Source organism: Barbus barbus (assembly GCF_936440315.1).
Source record: "Barbus barbus genome assembly, chromosome: 36".
In the NCBI taxonomy this organism is placed as follows: Eukaryota; Metazoa; Chordata; class Actinopteri; order Cypriniformes; family Cyprinidae; genus Barbus; species Barbus barbus.
Window position 1 is genome coordinate 16,554,735 of NC_136714.1, and position 26,507 is coordinate 16,581,241.

The window sequence follows — 26,507 nt, forward strand, 5'->3', positions numbered from 1 at the left end:
GAAAAATCAAGCTGCTGCAGTATCCCTACACTGCTGAGGCTTGGACTGCATGACTGACTGGTGTGTTGCAACAGAGAGAGAGAGAGAGAAGGGAGGGGGGATGGGAAGAATCTTGCTTGGATGAGGAGCAAGCAGGCAGGCAGGCAGAAGCAACTTGACGCCTAGAAGGAACTTGCCGCCTAGAGCCGTGCAGGGCGCTCACTCCTCGCAGGCGCGCACAGCGCCACCGCCTCTCCCGCACTGGCCGCTGCAGGGACAGCGACAGCCTCCGTTACAGCCGCAGCACTGCTTGTTGTAGCGGCACCATGGCGCAAGCTGCTAAGCAGATCCGCAAGAACAAGGACCTACAGGAGCTCGCAGCTCAAGAGCTGCGAGAGAAGGAGGAGGAGAAGATCAAGAAGAGGAACCGATCGAGAGACCGTAGACGCAAGGTAACAGAGAGAGAAAAAAAACCCCTCCTTGCTCTTTTTCCGTATGGGGAAGGATACACACACCTTCACACATATCACTGACTCATAGTGTTAACCAGTCAGCTAGAGCTGGTCGTTCACAGATTATGTTTGAGGAAGATGCTGATGTCTGACAAGGTGGATGGGGGGTGGGGGGGGGGGCATGAACTGAGATGATTGGTTAAGTAGCCCCTCGGTCCTCGGGGTAACATCCTGATCGATCGATTTAGGAGCAAATGCTGTTTATGACAGATGCTGCATCAAAGCAAACCCGAATGCTTTATGTATTCAGATGCACCCGCCACAGGCTCTATTGTTTGTTGCGTTCCCTCCGCCTGTCATCGGCATGCAACACCACCTCATATCGATGCTGTAAGCGTGAACTTTGGCAGAACGTGAGCGTAATGTCTGCACCTGCTTTTGCCGCCCATTCTCATTACAGTTTGTATGATGGAATGGGAGCTGAAGTGCATTATGGGAGCTCTGCTGCTCTGAGCCCTCTGGCTGCCTACTTACTTACCTTACCTTCCACCAATGTGCATGATGATGTATGGTCGCGTGCATGCAGATTTTGGCTTCACACGAGCGCAGGGGAGTCCAGAAGTACACGTGACTCAGGTTAGAGCTGAAGGCAACAAGATCGGCAGAGGCCAGGGTGATGACTCCGCTCCCGTCTGCTCACCAAGGCTCACAAAACCTGTCAGCTTAGCATTTATCAGCGTGTTCGCATAACTACACGATCGGGCAGAAATATGTGGCCGGCGGTGGTAGAATGTAGCGCCAATTAACAGAAGCGAGTTGCTGACACACACGCAGTGACACAAAAAGATACTGGAGTCTAAAGATCTCTCTGAGGACGAGGAGGACTGTCCTTGAGGGTTGGCTGTTTAATCTTCGGTGGGACGTCTGATGAAGCATTTGTCAAGGCTGTCAGTGACCCCTTGAGGTTACACAGGGGTCTGGAAAATTGAAGATGGAACGTGTTTGATGACACTGTTGCTTTTTGATTCGATTAAAATAGTGTTATGTTTAATATGCAGTTCAAAACTCACTCTTCATATGCAACCCTTGAGCTTTTTCATATTAGTGTATCTGGACATAATTGTGTAAAATGCAAACCAGTTGTTTCCTAAAGCCTAATATAATGTGACCTTACAGCTAATGCAAATGCATATGTTTGTATGATCTTAATTGAAAATTGTGCAGCTTCAGGCATAAACCAGTCTGTAACCCTGCACATGAGTTCAACCACTGGCATGTAGAAGGGTAAATACTGGCACATAAACAAAAACAGAGAAAGAGAGGAATATTATATGATTAGACTTTTGTTGTTCATTTCAATTGAAGTTGAAATCAGGGTCCATAATTAGTAAAGAAATAAAACATTGCAAGATTTAAGTCAAGAATTATACTCCGAAAAAATTCTTACTTTCAAAAAGAAATATACACATGTATGAATAATTCACAATAAGATCTGTAGCATGCATTTACAAAGTAGATTGAGCTGTCATTTCATGCTGACATTTATCACCACCATTTATCATAGAAGTCAATGTGGTGCAGTGATTGCGATGATAAATTAAAAATGGCACTTCATGTCATAAAGTTTGTTGACCCCTAGTGTCATCGTGTTCCTGAAAACGTGTCAGTTTAGCTGAGGTCTCAAAGCATTTTGGACGGTCTGTGGCCTTGTAAAATCTCAGCTGTTGGTGGTCAAACAGTTGTGTTGTGATTTTTACACATCCCTGAGGTGGATGTCCAGAGGAAAATGATGTGTGAGACAGAGAAACTGGCTGTGTTCCGATTGGAATATCCGACTGCATACTGCATCATATACTGCATACTATTTTTTTTATTTTTTTTAAATCTGTATACTGTAACTTTAAACATAGTATGCTATATTGTTGTCACATTATGCATTTAATTCAGTTAGTTGCATCTGCATATTTTTATTTTGTTACATTTTAAATCTAATTTTGTGCTGAAATATCTTGTTAGAGTAAGTTCAGAAAAAAACGGGTAGGTACATGCACAAATTACTGTTTATTCGTCACACTGGAAATGGAAGTTTAAGCACATTGCATTGTGGAATGTAGCTCAGTGTCTAGTGTCTGCATACTACACATTTTAGCATGTGCAGCAGATCATGTGGCTACACTATTAAAAATAAAGGTTCTTTATTTGCATCAATGCAGAATTCCATGAAGAACCTTTAACACTCATGGAACAATTCCATTCCATAAAGGTTCTTTACAATTCTTTAATAAGATTTTTAGAATGTTCTTCACACTAAGAAAATATTGTTCTTTTAAGAACTGTTCACTAAAAGGTTCTTTGCGAAAACCCTATTTTGGAACCTTTACAAGTGTATCATACATACAGTTTGTTTGCTCTACACAGTATGCATACTGCAGAAACAGTAGTACAGTAGTATGCTCTTCTAAACGTAGCCTTTGAGAAAGAAAAAAGAAGAGGGGGCTCTTTAATTCTTAGAAATGGCCTATAGTGCATCATTTACTAGCTGCATTGGGGCTTTGTATTATTTTTACTTATAAAAGATGGTATCTGTGCTGCTGTGTACAACACAGTATTAATTACCCCACAGTACTTTTATGTCTCTAAGCTGATCTTATGTGTAAGATCTTATGCATCACATCCATATGGCTTACACACGGCCTGGCCCAGATTCCCATACAGCAGAGAGCATGCATTTGTCTTGTTACCTAATAGGAGAAGGTGAAGTCACACATATCAGTAAGTACCTTCAGTCACGGGCTATATTTATTCCGTGCCTGAGTTGCTACCAATCTGTCCGTGATCCTGCCAACTTGAAGGGATGCATTGCCCAGGATTCTGGAAGGTTCAGTTGTGATCTATGGGTAGATGCTTTTGTAATGCCGTGTTTGCACCACTGGAGGCAGCAGACTGGGAGAGCGAGAGGTCCACTGAGAGTGGGAGTGACAGATGAAATATAGCAGCATAATGTCAGAGATCAGGGTTAGCCCAAGTGCATTGTAATTAAGTACCTGCTGTGGTCGTAATAGGATAAGACCACATTTGCCATTAAAGGCACACTGCTTAACTTTAATATCTCGCTGATAAAGACTGTCTCTGGATGCCTGCCCTGACAACAAAACCTGAACTACCCTGACAAACACCCGTATTCCTTTGTAATTGAACATTTGAGAGTTTTAAGTCAGGACAGAGAAAATACTTTCATTTTGTTCACTTCAAAAGGTGCATTTCTTTGGCCTTGACTTGCTACATTTTCACTTTAGCTGCATTTAAATGTTCATATTAGTATAGTTTTGCGCAAAAAATATCAGATGAATGTGGTGAAAAATATCTGTCAGTCAGTTCATTAATTTCAAACCTAGTAAAATGTCATTTTTATCATTATCTTTCATAAATATGTATTGGTAATATGCACTATGCACTGTTAACATAGTGGAAACATGTTTTAGTGTTTCATGGCCCTTTAGAGGTTACAGTACATTTTTGTATTGTACTTCTTTGCACTTAGTTAAAAGACTAATGAATATTTTATTGAGAAAATGTTCATTTGTATTCTTATTTGATTAGTTACAGTCAAGGCACACAAACGGTTTGTGGTCCTTGAAGCTTCTAGAATATTTTTTGCTGCAGACATACTGTAATTGCTTTGAAATGGATTTCCTCAAAAATTAAATATTAAAGCTAGAGCCGAGTCATTATTTGTCTTGACTTCACGTTTCACATTTTTCCTTCTGACATATAAAGTGCAAAGCTGTTCAATAATTAGAACTGCTAGATTGTATTTATAAATTTTTACTTGTTGTATAATGAACTTTGAGACAAACCAGACCCATGTGCACAAATGTAAATGCACAAAGTTTGATGTCAGATCTCTTGTAAGTACTGCAGTTCATTTCTTGGCTCTGCAGGTTTCATGGACGTAGGTGTAGTATTTCAAAATAAAAATAGATGGCCATTTTCATTCTTTGGATGCTTGAATGCACAGGGATATAATAGTGATAAAAAGTGTTGCGATACGGTTATGGTTTTGTTTTGTTAATCTGACACTGCTTTGTGTAATTAGACAGAAGAACATGTTTCGCCTTTGATATTTGAACATTTCCGGTTGATAAAGATTTGATTAATGTGTTCATTACTGTCTCATTTTACACTGTAAGAAGGAAGCAAGATATATAATTACATATATGGGGGCGGGGAGTAGTATTCTTTGTGCCATCCACTGCCTTTTGTCATTCTTTACATTAAGGTATGAGGCCTCTTGGGATCAGGGTCAAATTTATTTCTATGGGAAACGTTATCTTTAAACTGTTTATTATGAACTTGTTATTTGGTGTACATCTTAGTGAATATATATGGATATATAATTTTTCAAGGTTTGTCAATTATATTTCCAAGGCTCATCTTGTTATTTCTGCACACAGAATACAATCAGGCTACTATAAATCTGTGTAGTATGCATACTAATTGAATGACTGTATTACATTGATTGGCAATACATACTATACATATTTAGTATACAGTACATACTACATTGATAAAAAATGATCAACTACTCATGAGAGTGTTTTACATGGCATTTAGTTGCAACATTTGGTATTCATACTACACAGATTTGCAAGAAAAGCCTAAGGGGCTGTTTACACCTGGTCACTTCATGCGTTTTTTCTGATCGGATAGCAATAAGATGTAGTATGTAAACCAGCAAATCATGCAAAAATAATGTTTACACACATAGAATTAGTACATTAATTTTGTATGCATGTTGCTCAGATTTAGTATGCAAAATTACTGTGCCTTGCACACCTTTTGCACATTTTCCCCCTAAAAACCTTATGCCAGATTTTTGATAAATAGCATATGCTAAGCAAATCCATATAATCCAAGTGTTTTATGTCTTGACACACAGATATCTCATATCCACGTTACCTCTTTAGTGTGTGTTATAGTATGAGTGCTTTTCTTTGTGTGTGGAATATGGTGTGAGTCACAACTGTTGATACTACATCACACTGACACTCACAATATAGATCAGGCGTTTGTTTCCTTTTGGCGGACCACTATCTTTTAAACGGTGGATCACACTAGACTTTGTACACACAAAATTTCTACGAACACGGCAGCAGTTGTAATATGACGTCATGCTCTCCGTATCTTTTAAAAAATATAGGGCGAATAAGAGAGTGGCTAATAAAAATACAGGACTATCATTTAACTGTAAAACACAAGAACTGATTGCATTTCCTCAGTGATTTTATATTAACTTCACTGCACAAAACTTCTTTACATTTTTCTATAGCATGCATGCTCATATTTCTTGAAGGATATTCCATGTATTGCTGGTTCCAGTTCCAGTCATAATGCGCAGAAATATTGACGTTCCTTGCACATGAAAGAGTAGCATCCATTAGACTCAAAGTGCTTTGTCTCACACATTAGACAAGGAGCCCATAAGCTACAATTGCACAACCCTGATTAAATTGACACAGGTTCTGAAAATATGTGGTGGCCACTGGTCTATATAATGCTTCTCACATATGGTCCCTTATGGATGACATGGATGAAATAGCTTAGCAATAATGTCCTTGCAGGGACAACAGAGGAGAAGAGAGCATGAGATGCGTTCCCTACACGTGCTGCTCGCTTACACGCCTGCATACTCAGCATCTTTGCTTTGTAGCAGTGTTATCGACAGATGTGGGTGGTTTATACACAACACTAATCATTTAGGCTTTTCTTGCATACATTATGTAGTCTAAGTATTACATAAATATGGTATTCAACACCCTCCTTTCAAAAATGAAATGCATACTAGGTTTATATACATTGCATAACTTAGTGCATTGACAGTTGCACAGATTTTCCTTTTCATTTGATTACTTAATTAGATTTGTTTTGTGGTTAATTTGCATAATCTTCACTCGTGTGTGTTCATGTGAGTATTCATGACAAAAACTAATTTTGTTACGGGTTTTTAGTAACAATTGAATTTGCTTTTAGTGCTTTGTAGCTAATAATTCAACTACTGTTTCACTACTGTTCAAAAGTGTGGGGTCAGTAAGTTATACTGTATATATATATATGCTATTCAAAAAATGCATCACGATTTCCACCAAAATATTAAGCAGCACAACTGTTTTTAATAATAACAAGAACATTTTCTTTCCAAATCAGCATGTTAGAATGGGTTTAAAATATATTTAATTTTAAAACCATTTTAATTTTATATTTTAGTTTTGTTATAATATTTTACAATATTAATAAATTATAAAATTTTACTGTATATTTGATCAAATAAATGCAGCCTTGGTAATCAAAAGAGATGTTTTTCAAAAACATTAAAACTTCTTACCGGCCTCAAACCTTTGAATGTGAAAAGTATTTTAACATGAAGCATACATACTTTACTTTTCAGCTTGTCCAGTTTACACACAGTCACTACATGTTTAGGGGTTTCTTTCATTCATAATCAACTGCAAATTTCTGAAGTACGAATTCAAAGTTATTAATAATAATTTTAATATGTATCTAAATCAATTTGAGGGGCATAATTTAAGTAGTATGCATTGAACGTGTGTAGTTGTCATATTTGATGAATGTAGTATGCATAGTAAATGTGTAGTATGCATTTTTGATCAGTGTTGTGTATATATATATATATAACTTGAAAAGCATGCACCACAAAGCTCATATACATGGATTTATTTATTGATATAGTATGCATACTACACAGATTTAATTTGAATTCTGTGTTAAGCAATTACAGTCTTGGATGTGTGATATTTACCCCAGTTGCCTGTAATATTATCCCCTTGTGACATCTTCAAAGGCCTGGTCCTAATCCACACAAGTTAACAGTTTCTTTCTCATATTTCCAGATTAATGTCATGTCTTGCAGAATTATACTAATCTCTGCAGGCCTGTCTAGATACGTTAGATATGACTTGACCTTTCTTTTCGTTGCGGGTCAAATCTTGTCATAAGCCAAATTAACTTCCTTTTTTTTGTGACACTCTTGCTCTCAAAACAGCCCATTTCAGCAATATTACAATTGATGTATGCAGTTGTGTCTCTGCGCTCCGACAGAAAGTAAACATAATATTTCCGCTGGCTATTTATGACCTTGGTGAGATACAGTGGCTTAAATTCCCTCCGTCCTCTCGCTGTTCCATTATCAAAGTCTGGAAATGTCTTGTGTGTGTGTGTGTGTGTGTGTGTGTGTGTCGATATCTGGTGTGTATGTGCAAGTGTTTGTGTATTACCAAACTCAGCATTTGTGTATGTGTGTACATATGATAAAGAGAGAGAGGGAGATACCGAGTAAAAAACAAGAGGAAGAAGGCAATCACTAATGGAGGGAAAGTGAAGTTAAAGGAGCAATCTTTTTCCTTTCTTTCCATCCATGGTTTAAAATTGAATTAGTGATGAAGTATTTATACGAGCACAGTGTGGCTTTTCCAGTCCAGTGACTCAGTGGAGTGCAGGGAGAGAGAGGGAAAAGATCTGTAATATTGCCAGAATGAGTGCTGTTGTCTTCCCGATATGCCTGTGTGTTTATGGGCCGCAGCTACAATAACAAGAGCACAACCTGACAGTAGTAGTTGATTACGAACAATAAGCAGATCTGGTGGGAGAGATGAAGGGCGCCGTCATGTGTGTCTCGTACTCTGATGATGAATTCACCTGCACTGCCTGTAATAATGTCCTCTGTTTACTTGTGGTGTAATGTTATGAGGCCTTTGTTGGATATTGACTGCTTTTTTTGTATGTTTTTCTGTGTTATTATTGAATTCCTTTAATATCAGCCATATAAAAGTAGGGTGACCATGATTTTGCTAAGTAGGAAATGCTCCTGGATATTTTTTGGTCCTTGAATGACATTGTTGTCAAGATGTAGATGAATATATTTCTTCATTGGAACAGAATTGGAGAAATTTAGCATTACAATGGATCCGCAGTGAATGGGTGCCGTCAGAATGAGAGTCCGAACAGCTGATAAAAACAACACAGAAACCCACAAGTAATAATGAATACATCTCCAGTCCATCAATTAATTTCCTGTGAAGTGAAAAGTTGCATGCTTGTAAGAAACAAATCCATCATTAAAGGTATTTTAACTTTAAACGCTTAATTGCTTCTGGACAAAATATGAGTCCATAATCCATAATAAGGTTTCTTGCAGTGAAAAATTCCATCTCCTGTTGTCCTCTCATATCAAAATCCACTAACATTTGTTTTTGGCTGATTTTACTTATAAATTAGTACTTGATCTGTGCAGATTTCTCTCCTGATTCAGATAGCAATATTATGGATTGAGGACTCAACAACATTCATTAATACATTATTAAAATCAAAGGATGTATCCGTTAATATTATTTAATAGCCCTGAGATAACATGAACAGTGAACAGTTGTATTTTTATAAACTAAAGTAAACTAAGATTAATTAATAGTGTAACAAATGTATTGCTCAGGTAGTTAATGCATTAAATAATGTTAGTTAATGGGACCTTATCATAAAGCATTACTGACTGTTAGTGCTAGTCTAACATAGCGAGTTGCAATCAATCACAATGCTAGTCAAACATGATTTTTCTGGTGAAGTTGGTTGAAGCAGCAAGTCCTGCTTGTTAATCTATAGTCTGTGTTGAAATACTGAAGGCTAGCAACAAAACACAGCAAAAGAAGAGAGGTGTCAGCAAAGCATTGAGAGACAATTTTATTAGGCATGTTTGTTTATGGGAGAAAGACAGAAAGAGAGAGAAACACCTAGAGAGAGAACGAGATTCTAAGAGGAAGTTGTGATTTAAGATAGAGTGCAACTACATTAGAGTGTAGCCAGCAGCTTCTCAAAGTAAAAATCCCATTTGTTTTCTCCATAATGGATTTTTAACCATAACTCTTCTAGACAGACCTAACATGAGCTCTGAGGTTGTTAAGCAATGATATATGCTTCTATAAAAGCCACTTATTTCAGCTTCATTTTATTTATTTTTTTAAATGCATAATTTATATTTAAGGCTTAATTTCAGAATTCATAGAGAGGAGCTATCATAATTCTTGGATCCACCAATTAGAGAAGTCACTGTTAACATGAAAACAAGAACCACAACAAAAGAGCTCATTAGCAAACATACTCTCATGAAATACTATAGCTAATGCAATTGAAACAGTACATACAATACTGTTCAAAATGTTATATGTGTATATAAAATTGATCAAAAGTGACACTAAAAACATTTATAATAATACAAAAAAAAAAAAAAAAGATTTTAAATAAATGCTGTTCTTTTGAACTTTGTATTTATCTAGTATATTATATAATATTTATATTTAATAAATGTTATATTATATAGTAATTATATTTATATAATAATAATAATAAGGAATGCTTTTAAATATATATATATATAAGAAGAAGAAATGTTTTAGAGCATTATATCAGTATGTTAGAATGATTTCTTAAGGATTATGTATGTGACACTGAAGACGGAGTAATAGAAAACATTTGTTTTAAATTATAATAATATTTCACAATATAAGTGTTTTTACTGTATTTTTGATCAAATAAATGCAGCCTTGTTGAGCATAATCTTACTGACCCAATACTTTTGAAGGGTAGTGTATATTTGCGTACAGTATATTTGACTATTTTGCAATACGTTCAAATATATTTTACACTTATATTGTCTGTCAGCATTTTTATATGATACCATCATTTTTTTCTCTTGGCAATTTAAATGTAAAGTCTTGTGCCTTTGTCTTTCTCACATTTTCAAATACTTTTAGCCTACAATCAAAGTTTGTATGTTGCTGTTGTGATAAGTCTCGACTCAAATCACTGGAGGTAGTAATGCAGTCTTGATATTAAATGTATAAAGATTATTTTTTATCAAATGGAATCTTAAATATAGCAAATACATAGCCTGATGTTTTTATCTGTGTTGTTAAGCATTCCTTGTTCAATTTCTTATCTCAGCGTTAGTTCTTCATCTAAATGACCTTCTGGCCCATCTGCATTTTCCTTTAGATCTCTTGTTCCCTCCCTCCTTCTGGCCTTCCACCCTCCCATCAATCTCCTGACTTTGCATCTATTAGAGATTATTGATGTTCCCTGCTGACAGTATTATGCAGTGTGACTTACAGAGCTCTTACTTTATGGACCGCCTCATTTGCCCCGGCACTGGTGTCATCTGTTTCGAGAGCTTCAGGCTCAGGGATGCAGTGTAGAGCAGCAGCAGCAGGTTAGCGCACCAACATCAGCATCAGCACCAGGCTGCACCCTGTAGTGTCAAGGCAAAAACACACCAAAACACCCTTTTATGCACACATGTATGCACACACATGCTTACACAATCCATCTTCGCCGCTCTGACTCAGCTGTTTTCGGCAGTGAGGGCAGTACAGCGGGTACAGTGGGCCCTTGAGGAAAACGGGAAGGTGAAAGTGACAAACACGGCCCTCAGGTGTTCCAACATTTCACTCCCTCACTACAGTGCTAAGCTTTCTCAAGTTAAAGAAGGAAACACACACAGGGCATGAAATGAATAAGGGAATATCCATAATCTGTTGATGCCTTTTATCAATGAGATGGTCTGTGTTTTTCTAGCAGCCCATCTAACCTGTATGGAAGCCTGCTTCCGCCTTTATAAAAAAGATAATATTTAAAAAGGTGACTTTATTTTTTTGTATATTGCATCATAATATCTCACTATTGTAAATTCATATGTCATGATTTTGGCTTTTTTTTCCTGTAATTGTAGCTTCATGTTACACAATTGACACTTGATACTGTATCTCTCAATTTTGATTTTATCATAATTAAACCTTATTATCTCACAGTTGCAGCTTTTTCTCACAATTGTACATTTTTTATAATTGTAACTAATTCAATCCAACTTTATTTCTTATAATTTGTGACTTTGTATTTCATAATTGTGAATTTACTGTATATCGAACAATTTCAGTTTCTTTCATGCAACTGTGACTGTATCTCACAAATTATACTTGTGTCACAGTTGCAAATTCATTTTCTGTAGTTGTGAATTTCAAAATTGCATGTTTGTTTCTCATAATTCCATAGCGAAAAAAATACTAAAATGGATTTGAAGTACTTTTATTTTGTGCTAGTTATACTACACATACATTTACATATTTATGTGCTTAATAAAAATAGACTGCAGATGTACTTTTAGTATACTAAACTGGTATACTTAAAGTCTGCTAAATCGGAACAACTAATTTTGTGCTTAATGTACTTTGTGCAGAAGTAGTGCTGAGGTCCAACAAAAAAAAAAAAATGTGACTTTATATTTCACAAATTTATACTTCATATATTACAATTTTGACTTTTTTTCATAAACGTCTCTTTATGTCTCAAAACTGAGATTTTCTTTTTCATAATTACATTTTATCTCACATCTGCAAATTTATATCTCACAATTTTGACTTTTTTTTCTCATAATTGTAGCTTTACACTTCACAATTGATACGTCATATATCACAATTGGCACTTTATTTATTGTAAATTGTGACTCTGTGTTTCACAATTATGAATTTATATCTTACAATTTCAACCATTTCCTGTAATTGTCACTTTATATCTCACATTTGATGCGTCATATCTCACAATTATACCTTAATTTCCCACAATTGTGATACTGTATGATTATCATAAATGTGGCTTTACAGTATATGTTGCAGTATGACTTGCCTGATTTATTTATTTATTTTTGTGTTGAGGTGGAAACATGCTTCTATTGGCTTGATGATTAACAGGCAACTTTTCTATTTAAGTGAAGTGAGTGAAGTGAAGTGACATACTGCCAAGTATGGTGACCCATACTCGGAATTTGTGCTCTGTATTTAACCCATCCAAAGTGCACACACACAGCAGTGAACACACACACACCGTGAACACACACACGGAGCAGTGGGCAGCTATTTATGCTGCGGGGCCCGGGGAGCAGTTGGGGGTTCGGTGCCTTGCTCAAGGGGCAATAGTCGTGGTATCAGTCGTGGTATTGAGGGTGGAGAGAGCGCTGGACATTCACTCCCCCCACCTACAATCCCTGCCGGCCTGAGACTCGAACCCGCAACCTTTGGATTACGAGTCTGACTCTCTAACCATTAGGCCACGACTTCCCAAAAAAATACTGACAATTGAATGGGCATCATGGGCATGAAATTTACATTTCATGCCCATGATGTGTTATGAATGTAAATCAGGACAAGATCCTCCTTAAAAAAGACCAGTGGAAATCATTATGAATTTCTATGATGGTTTATAGTGGTTAGTGCTGGTTTAGACTCACACAACCATATTATTCAGAGGTAAACTAAGATTGTGGTTGACCAAGGAGGTCTTGCTGTATATGCATCTTGGAACATGTGCTCCTGATCAGCAAAGGTGGTCTTTCAGCTTGAGGGAGTCTCTGCTATTAATGCCAAGTGTTCTTTCCATACCTTTCCAGCATTGATGACATTGGTGTGGATTTCATGGCCTCCCCCTGTGCATCATTTCAGCTTAGTGGCTCACTAAACACTTATCTGTCAGAGCTCTCATTCCCATGCACAACCGTGGCTGGCACAGTAGGCCTGGGGTGTTTGGCAGTTTTGTTTTGTGGGTCCTGTTGTAGGATAATGATTGTGTATAAGGCTCAGGTCTCACTCAGCATTCCTCTCCCGCTCTGACTCACCCAGAGCTTCTCTGTGGCTCTGAGCCGATGGCCTTTCAGTGAGCTTCCAGCCTTCAGCGAGCCACTAATTCCCTCAAATGTTCTTTCATATTAAACTTATGCTTTTATCTAATTTAGCCCTTGACCACGCTTGCCTGGGAGGAAGTCTCCTCATGAGCAGAGAGTGTAATGAAGGAAAATAAAGTAACCAGAGGGGGTGACTCATCCCAGCGCTGGGGCCTGAAGGAGTGAGATATTGCAGAGGACTGAAGATGAGACGTTTATATGGTGCTGATAGTTTGTGTCTGGGTCAGATTATGACCATGTGAACTAATGCAACATGGCTTGATAACTCTAAAGATTGTATAATGTAATGCTTGTGTTTTTAATTTTAATTAATCAAAAATGATTGTTAGGAGCATTGAGCATGTTCTCACATTTTTTCACATTGATTAGTCACCTAGAAAAATAATTTAGAATGTTACATATTTCCTTTTTTGCTGTTTTTAAATTTTTCTTTTATTTTAGAATTTTTTAATTTAAATGATTTTTAACCCCAAATTTTTTAATGTGGTGTCAGACTTTTTATGCCCAGTTTATGTTACAATATGTGTGTGTGTAGAGTGTATACAATATGCATGTCTACTTATTTAATTATTTTACATTATCTCTTCATTCATTGAAAATATTTATGATCTGCTGCTAGTTTCTAATTGTTTTAGTTAAAGTTTGAGGTTTTTTGAACCAACTGAACAAACTGATTGGCTGTAAATGAATGAATTCTCAATATATTATTCATAAACTATTTTGAATCCTACATTTTTGAATGTGATCTCAAACATGTTAAGCCCAGTTTATAAGCAATATTTTACATCATCTCTTCATTCATCATTCATATTTATGATCTGTTGCTAATTTCTGATGTAATTTTTTAGTTACATTTTGGGTTTTTTGAACCATCTGAACCACCTCAACAAACCAATTAATCAATTTTCAATGCTGTAATGCCTATGATCCATCATTTTAAATGCATAAACTCTTAAAATATGCCATTCAAACATGCACAGGTATGATTCAGAGTGTGAATATGCCATTTGTGTGACCTGTGTCGCTCTGTGTGAACGTGACCCCTTGCTGGATTGACACAATCCCCTGTGAGCCGCAGCAGAACCCCACTGAGGTTTTAGTGGTGACCCACTGGCATTCCCTCATATATAGACAGTAGGCGATCCTGAGTTTCTTCACTAATCCTGTCCTTTTATCTCTCACATAGTACCTTGCCCTACACTTGACATCTGCGTCATTGCTTGTGAATCAGACTGAATCAACTGCTATTTTATCTCAGTCTCAGTGCTGCTACTCTGGATTTCTGCCTCATCAAATTCTGACTTCTGAACATTGCCAACTTCTTTTATTTAAAGGTGAAGTAATGTTAAAATACTATGCATCTATAAATAAGCCACACACGCATACTCTGTCCTCGATTTGATACATCCATCAGGCCGAGCAGCACCTTCATCTAGTGCTGCTGAAGGCACTAACAAGGCTATCGTTCATCAAGCAGAGGCTGAGAGGGTCATGCAATAAAAACACTTGGATAGACCTGTCTGCCTGTCTTGCATCTCACACGATATTACTGGTCCCAAGGATATTTTGTGTTTTTCTCTCTGGCTCCCAGCATGGGATGCTGGTTGACCCAGCAAATGTTGTGTTGCAAATGTTGCAAAAGTGTGCCAAATAAAATTGAATCGAGAGCAGCAGTTTGATTCCTGCAATGAATTTTAATTGTAAACAACAGGATGCAGGATTGCTGTTTGTATGTAAGAAAGTAGAATTGCAATAAATTAAAATTGAAAGAAATTCACATACGCCATTCAAAAGTTTTGGATCAATAAGATTTTAGGGCCAGATTTATTTACAGCTTGAGCCAGCGCAAACCGTCTTTTGGTGCTAAAATAGTACTGTCAGGATTTACTAAAGATGCGCAGTGAAGAATTAGCGCTGAAAAGGCGTGGACACAGTTATTTTTCCGCCTGACCTTATTGAATATGCATTTGTAGGAATTTCCCTTTTAGATGCAAAATTTATGGGAGGAGAGTATTATAGTGAATCATGAAATGTGATTTACTAATGTTTGCGCTCGTTAAATCACTGGTATTTGCGCCATTATTTAATATCCAAAACAACATGTCTTAAAGCAGGCGGTAATCTGCGCTGCTCTTGGTAGTTTGTGCTGGTCATTATGGAAATGATTTGGCTGCATCTGTGTTCTTTAATGTGCGCATTGTTTGTAAATCACCTGCAGAATTTTCCCCTCCCATCTGCGTTTTTATGGAATTGCGCTCTAACGCTAATTTGCCCTGTTTAGTAAATCTGACCCTTAATGTTTTTGAAAGTCACCAAGACTGCATTTATATAATTAAAAATGCAGTAAAAACACTAATATTTTGAAATATTTTGTTAATATATTTTAAAATGTAATTTATTCCAGTGATGCCAAAGTTGAATTTTCAGCAGTCACTACTCCAGTCCTGATTTTCTGCTCAAGAAACATTTCTTATGAATTTCAATGTTGAAAACAGTTACTGCTTCATATTTTTTTGTGGAAACTATGATTCCGTCAACTATGATTCTGTCAGGATTCCGTCATGAATATAAATGTCAAAAGAATGGCATGTATTTGAAACTAAATTTTGAAACAATGCCTTTACTGTCACATTTGATCAATATAATGCTGATTATTATTATTTTTTATTATTGACTAACCCCAAACTTTTAATTGGTAGTGTAATTATTACCTAGATATTACATAGACAATTAGTCAAAACATACTTTAAATGTTGACTTGAAAATGTTGACTTGGTTTAAAATTTTGAAAAATATTTAAAAAGACTGCTTACAGCCCCTATGACAGATAGATAGATAGATAGATAGATAGATAGATAGATAGATAGATAGATAGATAGATAGATAGATAGATAGATAGATAGATAGATAGATAGATAGATAGAGCATGACTGTTAGTCTTTTTAGCAGGTCTTCACACACTTCTGATCTCTGTAAGTGTGTAGGTGGCGTAGTGTCTTTGTAGAATGAAATGATCCAGTCCAGTGAATGTACACTCATGTATTAGCAGAGCCTCTCTTTATGTGTGTGGGTAGTGTAATGTCTATATATCTACTTTCTGTTGGGAAAACAGTCATGCCGTGTGAGACATATGTCATACACTCACTCTGCATGCTGACAGAGGGACTAGGAAGTGATGTAAGCATGTTTCTGTGTGTGTGCTTGTGTTGTGTGACCGTCTCTGGTTTGGTTGCATTTATGGTTGCTGTGACATTTTATCTGAAACAATTAACTGCAAATGTGTGTACTTTCTGGTTGTGTGTGTGTGTGTGTGTGCTAGTGCAGTTGCTTACGTGTGTGACAGTTTAATAGAGCTCCAACAGTCTTGATTCATGACAGGGCACATTTGGGAGTCAGTCATTCAATGTCAAGACAGAGCAGGACAGTGTCCACAAATTTTCCTCTTTTCCTCAGTGCCTATTTTGCCTCATACTCTTACTGCAGTAGAAATGGATCCTGCGGTTTCTTGCATGTTCTGGACGGTTTAACTATACTCTTTCTACATAATGCAAATTCATTATCTGTTTAAACTACAAAGATGCAAGCATATCAACTGGCCAAATTTACTTGTAATACCCACAATTGCATCCTCTGCAGAGATGCAACATCCTATGCATTAAAATATATCATCATATATCTTAGGTAATGTATACTGTAGCATTTATGTAGCATGTATCAATTTTGTTTCCCTGAAGACCATTTGTAATGCTAGTAAAGACTTTTTTTACATGGCCATTTCCCCCCTTTCTCATACCCTTAGAATTTAACAGTCTAGTTTTACTACTGTACCTTTAAGACTTTGCACAGTATGTAATATTTAAATTACCTCTTTTAGGATTGGCTGATTATACGGAAAACATGTAGTAAAAACTGTACACAATGGTATCTTATTTAAGTTTCAGAAATTTTTGACAGTAATAATCTTTGAAGTAAAATAGCATAAAAGTCTTGTTTTAAGAGATTGTTTTAATATTTATTTTATTTTTTAAATATTTTTTTTTTTACTTTTTAGCATACATTTTGCAAAATTAAATGATGTGATAGACTGAATTTGAATTTGTTTGAATATATACATATATTCATAAGGATGTTTAGTTTTACTGGATCTATTTGCTATGCCATTATATGTTTTCTCCATGGGTAGACAACGGAATGGAACATAGAAAACAAGCCAGTAAAACAATATCAGATAAAATTTTGGATTTTTTTGTAACAGAAATCTACAGATGCTTCACTCATTCCTCCATTATTTATGTGCTGATGTGTACCACATCCCAGCCCTCTCTCCATTCACACGCTCATCCCTTCCTCTTCTCACGCTAAATGTGAAACAGGGTCGCAGAAATGACTTGCACAAAAGAAAGATAAAATTGACATTGCCCTGAGATGTTTGTGCCATTAGACTCTTAGAATGGCTCATATGCCCTCTGGATGTTTGTATTTTCATGAATTCATGCCACTCAGAGACTCTCTGTGGTGAAATGGCCTTTCAGGGCTGAAAAGGAGCTCCAAAGTATCACAGAGAATAACAAAAAGGCAAACATATCATGGTTTGAAATTGAGAAGCTATTTGCAAATGAGCCAGTCCCTGCGTGACACTCCACATTTGAAAGCATTTTGTTTAAATAATCATGTTTTTTAATAGTTTTTGTTATCAGTTATGTACATTTGGTCTTTATGTTACATCTGTTGTTTAATGAAAGTTTATTGCATTATTTAAGTATCATGTGTGTTACTATGATGGTGTTTTGTGCATGAATGACTCTGTGCACCTTCTATATATTAGTATATACTTCTGCTTGTGGCGAAGCGTCTTGTGATGAGCTTTGATTCTTCATGTGGCTTTCTCTTTCACCACCTGCATTATTATGGTGGTTGTCAGTATGTTAAAGGTACAAAACAGATTTTAATTGCAGTGTGTTGTAGGGCTGGGAGATATGGCCTAAAAAAAACCCCAGATTTTTTCACAAAAAATCAGATTTACGATTTTTTCCCCCCTACTTAAAATCAATCTGCAGATGATAAAGAAATTGTTCAAAACAAGTTCTAACTTTACGGAGTGTCTATTTACACTAAGTGCAAATAGCCTGCCTTGTTGGCAAAGGTTATTTACACTAACTCCACCCACCAATGTGCGATTGAGTTAGTCAACAAAAAGACGCCCATATTTCAGTGGTGTAGATGGTAAGGCGCATGCTTTTTGATGCGATCGACCCGAGTTCGAGCCCACCTTTTACCAAACTTTTTTTCTTCCTTTTCAAATCTCATATCGCATCGGAAAGGCATTTATTTTCAATAAAAATGAAGGAAATAATCAAAAAGTTGAAAATAAAAGTATTGGGTAGGGTTAGGGTAGGTGTAGGGAGGGCTTTATTTTCCTAATAAGGTGGCATCCATTTAATAATTTGAATTAAGTAAGTAAAATTTATTTATATAGCAACTTTCACAGACAAGGAGTCACAAAGTGCTTTACAACACTATCAGTAAAACAAATGAAACATACATTCAATCAAAAATAAAATAAAAACATAACAAATTAGAGACCGAATATCTCAGAAATTTAATAAGAGCCAAACTGTACTGTTAATTAAAAGCTTGTCCAAAGAGGTGCGTCTTTAGGTGTCTTTTAAAAGAGTCTACAGAGCCCATTGTTCCAAGTGTTAGAGGGAGAGAGTTCCACAGCCTTGGAGCCACAGCACAAAAACCACAATCACCTTTTGTCTTAATACGTGTTCTAGGAATAGTTAGAAGGTCCAGGTCAGAAGACCTTAAAGACCGACCAGGAGAATGTGCATATAATAGTATAATGTCTTATAATAATTAAAACTATAATTTACACTCAATACGTTATTATTGCGTACGGTTTTATAATGTACTACAATACTGAGGTGCAGATAATTGCCACTATTTGCAATAAATAGCCTAGCGTAAATAGCAGAAAATCTTGCTATTTTAACAGTGTAAATAGAATCCGTCGCTATTTGCACTTAGTGTAAATAGTATCTATTGCTAAGAAAATATGCTATTTGCACTTATAGTATAAATAGTATAAAATAGCTATAAATAGCTATTTGCACTTATTAGTATAAACAGAATCTAATTGCTATTTACACTCAGTGCTCACTGATAGCCACTGCCCTAACTTTATTTTGTTTTGCTTTTCCCTTCTGGGATTTGATCTGGATTTCCCCCCTTGGGGTTAAAGTGATATCAGAAACAACAAGCCAAAAAGACAGTGAAAATGTAACATAAAATAACGCAACATAACATAAAATGTAACGTAGGCCTAACATAAGACATAAAATTATGTGACGCCCTTTGGCCTGAATCGTGAATCAGTATTCAGAAAGGCACAGAAAACAAATAACGATTGCTAACGGTTGCCTGTTACATTACCAGTGTTTCCCACAGACTTGGACTTTATTTGTGGCTGCATATATGCAAATTAATTCTCTGCCAGCAGAAGGCGCTTGCAGAGCAGGAGAAATAGAGGTTTTCACACCGTGAACACACACCCGGAGTGGGCAGCCATTTATGCTGCGGCGCCCGGGGAGCAGTTGGGGGTTCGGTGCCTTGCTCAAGGGCATCTCAGTCGTGGTATTGAGGGTGGAGAGAGCGCTGGACATTCACTCCCCCCACCTACAATCCCTGCCGGCCCGAGACTCGAACCCGCAACCTTTGGATTACGAGTCCGACTCTCTAACCATTAGGCCACGACTTCCCAAGATGAAATGAAAATGACATCTAAAATCAGAAATGCAGTGCTATAAAGACACCCGCATCGTGATTCGATTCTGAAACGTGCAGCGCTTGCTTATTCAACGAAGTCAAAGCTTTTTGAAAAAAAAAATCTATTTGTGGGGGTCAGTTTTGCTATTGTGGCAGGCCGCCACACATAAATCAATGAATGGGAAACACTACATTACAGAACATAAAATTTCACTTAGCCTACCACATAGAGTAAGGAGAGATGATTGAGGACGATGACGAATGATTTGCAGATCATGAGCACCATGGCAAACATCTAATCTTGTCAAATGTGTGGTAAGTAGGCTATTGCCGCTCCATAGTAAAAACAGAGTACATGCGATCGCCAATCTCGAAAGTGAAACTAAAAAGCCATCAGCAGTAAAAAAAAGCAGTTTCAATGCCATGCATAATAGCGGCTCCATGATGCCCGCAATTTTATATACAGTATGATTACCTAATGATATAACTGCGAGAGAAAGCATTGATATATCGCCTATCTCGTATTTATTGGAGTTCTGTAGTACACGTCTTTTTTTTTTTTTTTTTTTAGAAAAAACGATTTTCATTCAAACAAGTTGACATAAACTACACATTCGATTTAATCGATAAAATCGATTTATCGCCCAACCCTATTGTGTTGTTGAATTTAGTGGTTTACATTCAAATTACCTTGTTTGTAAATTACAGTTTTATACTGTACATTTTACAGTCTTGTTCTGGAAATGTGTTTACAGTTTTTCCGTATTGTTTACAAAATTATTCTGGCAACCACAGCTGCCAAAATTATTTTGTAAAAACTTCTTAATTTTTTTACAGTGTAACTGAATTTGATCAATTGTGGCAACAGTCTGTTAACATTGGCTCAATGAGAAATAATATGTTGAGCCAATGGAAAAATTTAGATGTAATCAGTCACTAAAAATAACTATTGTTCTTAAATGTTTAATAACTTTTGAACCGCTAATCCTATCTATCTATTTCTTGGGAAAATTGGGACTTTAAATTAGCTAGACTGAAACTTTTATAATGATATATGGCACTTGATGCTGACTGCTAGAATAGGTCTGAAAAAACAAAGAAAAGAACAGGCTTGTCAGGTGCCTGCTCAGGTCTTTAAGGGTTAAAAAGTAATGATAATTTTCAGCAGCCATTACTCAAGTCTTCAGTGTCACATGATTCTTCAGAAATCATTTTAATATGCTGATTTGGTGCCCAAGGATCATTTCCTATGTTGAGAACTGTTGTGCAGCTTAATATTTTTGCAATGATTGTCCAGGATTCTTGGATAAATAAATGATTAGCATTTATTTGAAATAGAAAATTTATTTGAAAAATAATCTTTTTAAAATCTTGTTTAATAATCCTTGCTGAATTAAAATAATAAATTATATTTGTACTGATCTCAAGCTTTTAAATAGTAGTATGCTTTCTTTTATCATTAAATATTTGGAATTTGTCACTCATTTGCATAGTAGTTCATGATGATTTTATACTGTAAATCAGAATCAGTTTATAAGCGTCACTCCTATTACCTCCATTGTGGTCCAGTGTGCTGTTATTGTCTGCGTGCTGTGCCATCTGACGGTAGCTTGCAGACTGCCACCCCCTGACGCTGCTTTCCTGCTCCTGTTGAGAGGGATTGGCCCTGGGGGAGGAGGCGGAGTCAGTGGCCATGTGCTGGCAGGAGCTCGGCAGGCGTCTTACACACGACTCTGTGACTTCCTGACACTTGGGCTGTGTCCAAATTCAGGGTCTGCATCCTCCTTAGGATCCTTCCTACCCAGTTGAAGGAGGAGGGATCCTCCGACGTCCGCAAAACCCGGAAGTCATAAATAAAGCAATTAAATAAATTAAATACTTTCTTTGCTCGTTGTCGGAGAGTTTTTTATATCAGACTACAAGACAGTCACATCCAGGTAAGCCATTATAGCCTATTTTTATTTATTTTTAAGTATTCTACTAATTTCTCCTACACATTCATTGAGCCGAAGCATAAACTTTAGCTTGTTTTGTCAGAGAAACTCCTCTCCCACTCCGCTACCGCTCGCTTCGTCTGCCATTACGCTCTGCCGAAAATAATTATGGGATAGGTAGGACGGGAAAGGATCCACCACACCCATCCTTCCAATTCGGGGAAAAGGAGGACGTATTTGTGGGCCGCATTTTAAGGATCCTACGAATTTGGACAGCCTTCGTCGCGGCGCTGTGACGTAACATCCTTCAAATGAGTACTCCGAAGGATGCAGACCCTGAATTTGGACACAGCCTTGGACATCCATCTCTCCTCCTCCTCCTCCTCCCTCTTTCTTACTTATATTTCTGACAATATTTTAATGAGAACGCTGGGAAATCGGGCATTAATAGTGTGATTAGGATTTTGTGTGAGTGCTGAGATGTACGATCATACCGAGGACTAATATTGAGGGATGAAACAGAGGTGGACGTCAGCACATAACGGTGATGTAATTAGGAGACTCTGAGGGGCTCTACCCAGCGTGCTTTGCAGTCAGGCCTTCTGCAGTCCTCATGAATATTGAAGAGGAAGCGCTGGGCACTGCAATGTGATGTGACTGAAAAGATATGCAGCTTCAGTTAGAGGACAGAGAGAAAGAGAGAATGAAATGCAGTTGCATGACAGAAGGGAGAGCACGTTTAGAGGAAAGGAAGATAGAAATAAAACAGAGGGAGGAGAAATTATCTGCTGAATGGAGGGATGGGATCTGAATACAATTGGTTGATTTTAATTTAGTATTATTACACAGATACTTGCTAGAAATTGCAACCGTAAAAATCCTATTATTATTAAATGCATATCCAATTGCCAGCAAGCTAATGGTCAGACCACAATGCAACATTATTTTAATTCAGTCATTCATAATGTTTCTTATTTTATGTGCAGGGGTGCACATAAATGGTGCGCATGCGCGACCAAAATAATAAATGTGCTGTGTAAATATGTTCAGAACGCTCATTTGCATACTGACATGGCTGACAGCTGTTAATGCACAATCACTGTTTTAGATCGACTAACTGTAATACTGCATTAGATTATCAATATTTACTTTCCGGGCAACCGGCCAAAATAAAAGCTTGCTGATTTTAGATTTGAAAATAATGACAATTCATATATATATATAAAAAAAAAAAAAAAAGATAATCATTGCATTTTTAAGTGTATTAAAAAATAATTGTATTTTTTGTTTAGTATTTTATTTAAAGGTAACATATCATGAAAATCTGACTTTCCCCGGTTTTAAGTGCTATAATCAGGTACCCAGTGCATCTACCAACCAAGGAAACGTGAAAAAGATTAACCCAGTAACTTTGTTTTGGTAAGCCTTTTTCTGCAAGCTTCTGAAAAAACGAGCACGTCTGATTTCACTCACTTCATGACGTGGCAAAGGGATCTCATTATAATATTACCGCCCCTTAATCTATAAGTTTCCACCCGCTGCGCCGTCATTTTGATTTCACAAGCGACAACGGTGTACCAGTTCTAATGCCATGGTGAAAGTTTGAGCAAAACATGCTAACTGTAAAACGTGCTAACTGTGGCTGCACAGACGAGCACAGAACACTATGTAATCCCAGGAGACTGAGAGCAGTGGATTTATTGATTTATTTACTGTATGCTGCTGCCACACAGATCTAAAATAAGCATGCGATTTATTTCCCAGCTGTTTACCTTCACAGTCATAACTGCTAACGGCTTCTGAACTGAGCGCTGATAACAACTTGGGTTGTCCTTGTCCTCTTTAGTCCGGATGACATGGCGTCCCAATTTTCCAAAAAGAACTTCAAATTTTGATTCGTCTGACCACAGAACAGTTTTCCACTTTGCCACAGTCCATTTTAAATAAGCCTTGGCCCAGAGAAAATGCCTGCGCTTCTGGATCATGTTTAAATATGGCTTTTTTTTTTACCTATAGAGTTTTAGCCGGCAACGGTGAATGGCACGGTGGATTGTGTTCACCGACAATGTTTTCTGGAAGTATTCCTGAGCCCATGTTGTGATTTCCATTACTCTAGCATTCCTGTATGTGATGCAGTGCCGTCTAAGGGCCCGAAGATCACGGGCATCCAGTATGGTTTTCCGGCCTTGACCCTTACGCACAGAGATTGTTCCAGATTCTCTGAATCTTTGGATGATATTATGCACTGTAGATGATGATAACTTCAAACGCCGCAGCATTGGGGGAATTAGTGATCCTCTTGCCATCTTGACTTCTGAGAGACACTGCCACTCTGAGAGGCTCTTTTTATACCCAATCATGTTGCCAATTGACCTAATAAGTTGCAAATTGGTCCTCCAGCTGTGCCTTATATGTACATTTAATTTTTCCGGCCTCTTATTGCTACCTGTCCCAACTTTTTTGGAATGTGTAGCTCTCATGAAATCCAAAATGAGCCAATATTTGGCATGCCATTTCAAAATGTCTCACTTTCAACATTTGATATGTTATCTATATTCTATTGTGAATAAAATATAAGTTTATGAGATTTGTAAATTATTGCATTCCTTTTTATTCGTAATTTGTGCAGTCATTAACTGGAATTGAGATCTGTGTCCAAGGTTCTCTTTGTGTAAGAGACCAAGACTGGGGATACATCTAAGATAAAGTCTTGTTTTGTTTCTAATGGATTGCAGACACCTGACGTACAAATCAATATTTAATTGGTTCCGTTTTAGCACCGGTGCAAAAGAAAACAGGAAGTTTCTTACACTGATGCCAGTTATCATTACCTCCTAAAGGGTTTCATTCCTTTACATCCTGAGTGAGAGTATGAGGTTATACATGCATACTCTATGTCCGTTCAGTCTTGATTTCAATGGCTGTATAGTTGATTTTTTATATTCTTCACATATTGTGATTCTTAAATAATTCATGAATGAATGCACAAATGATTGTTTTGTTTTCGACACTTGAAAGCAGCTCTTGATGCAGTCATTTATACAAGATGCTGAGGCTACACAAGAGTGCGTTCCAAGAAATAAGACACAAATAAACACATGAAACATGAATACAAACAATTATGAACACTGTCTATCAATATTTGATCAACTCCCACTTAAGTGTAGCCTTCGGTCTGTTTATTGATTTTGCATTCTCCAGGTCATGACCAGATCTGTTTGGCTGCCAGTGTTTTCAAGGAAATTGCCAAGTATGAAAGAAGAAAACACAGCCATGGTTATACAAAACGACGTGTTGTGATAAACAAGCAACATGCCAGTGTTCATGTGTACAGTGTATTGTCCAAAGTGTGATTGCCACAAAACCAAAATTGTATAAGTAACACAAAAACTAAGACGCTGTTGTATAGAATTTTATTTAAACCACTAGTAACATCCCAGAAAGCTATCAGAAGTCTTGCACAGGTTATATGTACCATTTGTTATGGTGTTTTCATGGAGCATTTTTGTCTTGTCTAATAGTTTCAAAATAATAGAAGTAGATCGGGGACATTTTGAAAAGAGCATTTATAACATTATTAAAAAATTCACCTTTTATAAGATGTTTTTTAAGTATTCATTTATATTTAGTAATCTTTAGATTACATTTTACTAATCTAATAGTTTTATATTTGATTTATTTTATTTTATAATTTTCACCTTTTCAGTGTTCCACAGAAGAATTTTACAAGCTATGTTTGAACGATTTGAAGATGAGTAAATGATGAATTTGAACAATACTTTTAATGTTAAAATACTGTACATCCAAGCATTTTTTTCTTTAGAATATGCACTACATGGCCTGTTGGACTTTTAGCACTGTCATAGTCATGCTAGCCGATAATAATAGTGTGCAGTAATTATAGATCTTTATTTATAGATCTGCAGAATGCTGTGACCTTCTAAAGATTCTTTTACAAGGCTTTGTATTTCTTCCTTCCTACATAGATCCAGTGGCTGCTGCACTGGCACTGCCTGACCATTCAATCAAACCGAAGATATTGAGCTGTAACATTTTCTATGTGTTCATTTAAGTGTGTGTGAGAGGCACAGCTGCATGTGTGTGTGTTATAAATGGCTACCCTAGCACCACTGTGTAGGTTTCTCTTTCTGTAGAAGTGGGTCTCAAAGCAAACCCTGGAGGGTTCATTACTGCGATTCATCATTCTCGGCCTACTGGTGTCGAGCTCCAAATGACATCTTTGTCACTATTTTTAGAGAGTGTGTGAGAATGTAAAGGTGTGTGAGAAGCCAGACATGTTGTTGAATGTGGCTGTGACCCTTTTCTATTCACCGGTTATTTATCCCTCATAATTACAATGGCGGATGATGTCATCGCTTAATTTTTGCATGTTAATCTGTATCTGCACTCGTGATACATTAGGGATTATGCAAAATTAATGAATTGACTGCTCTTGCACTTCACGTAAATGAGAAACGTGACGTTATGCTGACAGTTGCAGAGAGGAACTCAATTCCCCCCGGTGCACTCGATAAACTTGTGTCTGGGTTTGTGTCACAGTAGAGTCATAAACAGTCTGGA

The 26,507-nt window shown here is 36.9% G+C and overlaps 1 protein-coding gene across 1 annotated transcript in view; it reads left to right on the plus strand.

Annotated features, from left to right (window-relative positions):
* Positions 1–305: 305 nt before the first annotated feature.
* The window catches only part of ank1b (ankyrin 1, erythrocytic b), a gene marked incomplete at its 5' end in the record, with an annotated part of 78,732 nt that continues 52,530 nt past the window's right edge, over positions 306–26,507 (plus strand). The window contains one exon of the mRNA XM_079394770.1: positions 306–431. Coding sequence (XP_079250896.1) covers positions 306–431 — 126 coding nt within the window. The remainder of the gene's footprint in view (positions 432–26,507) is intronic.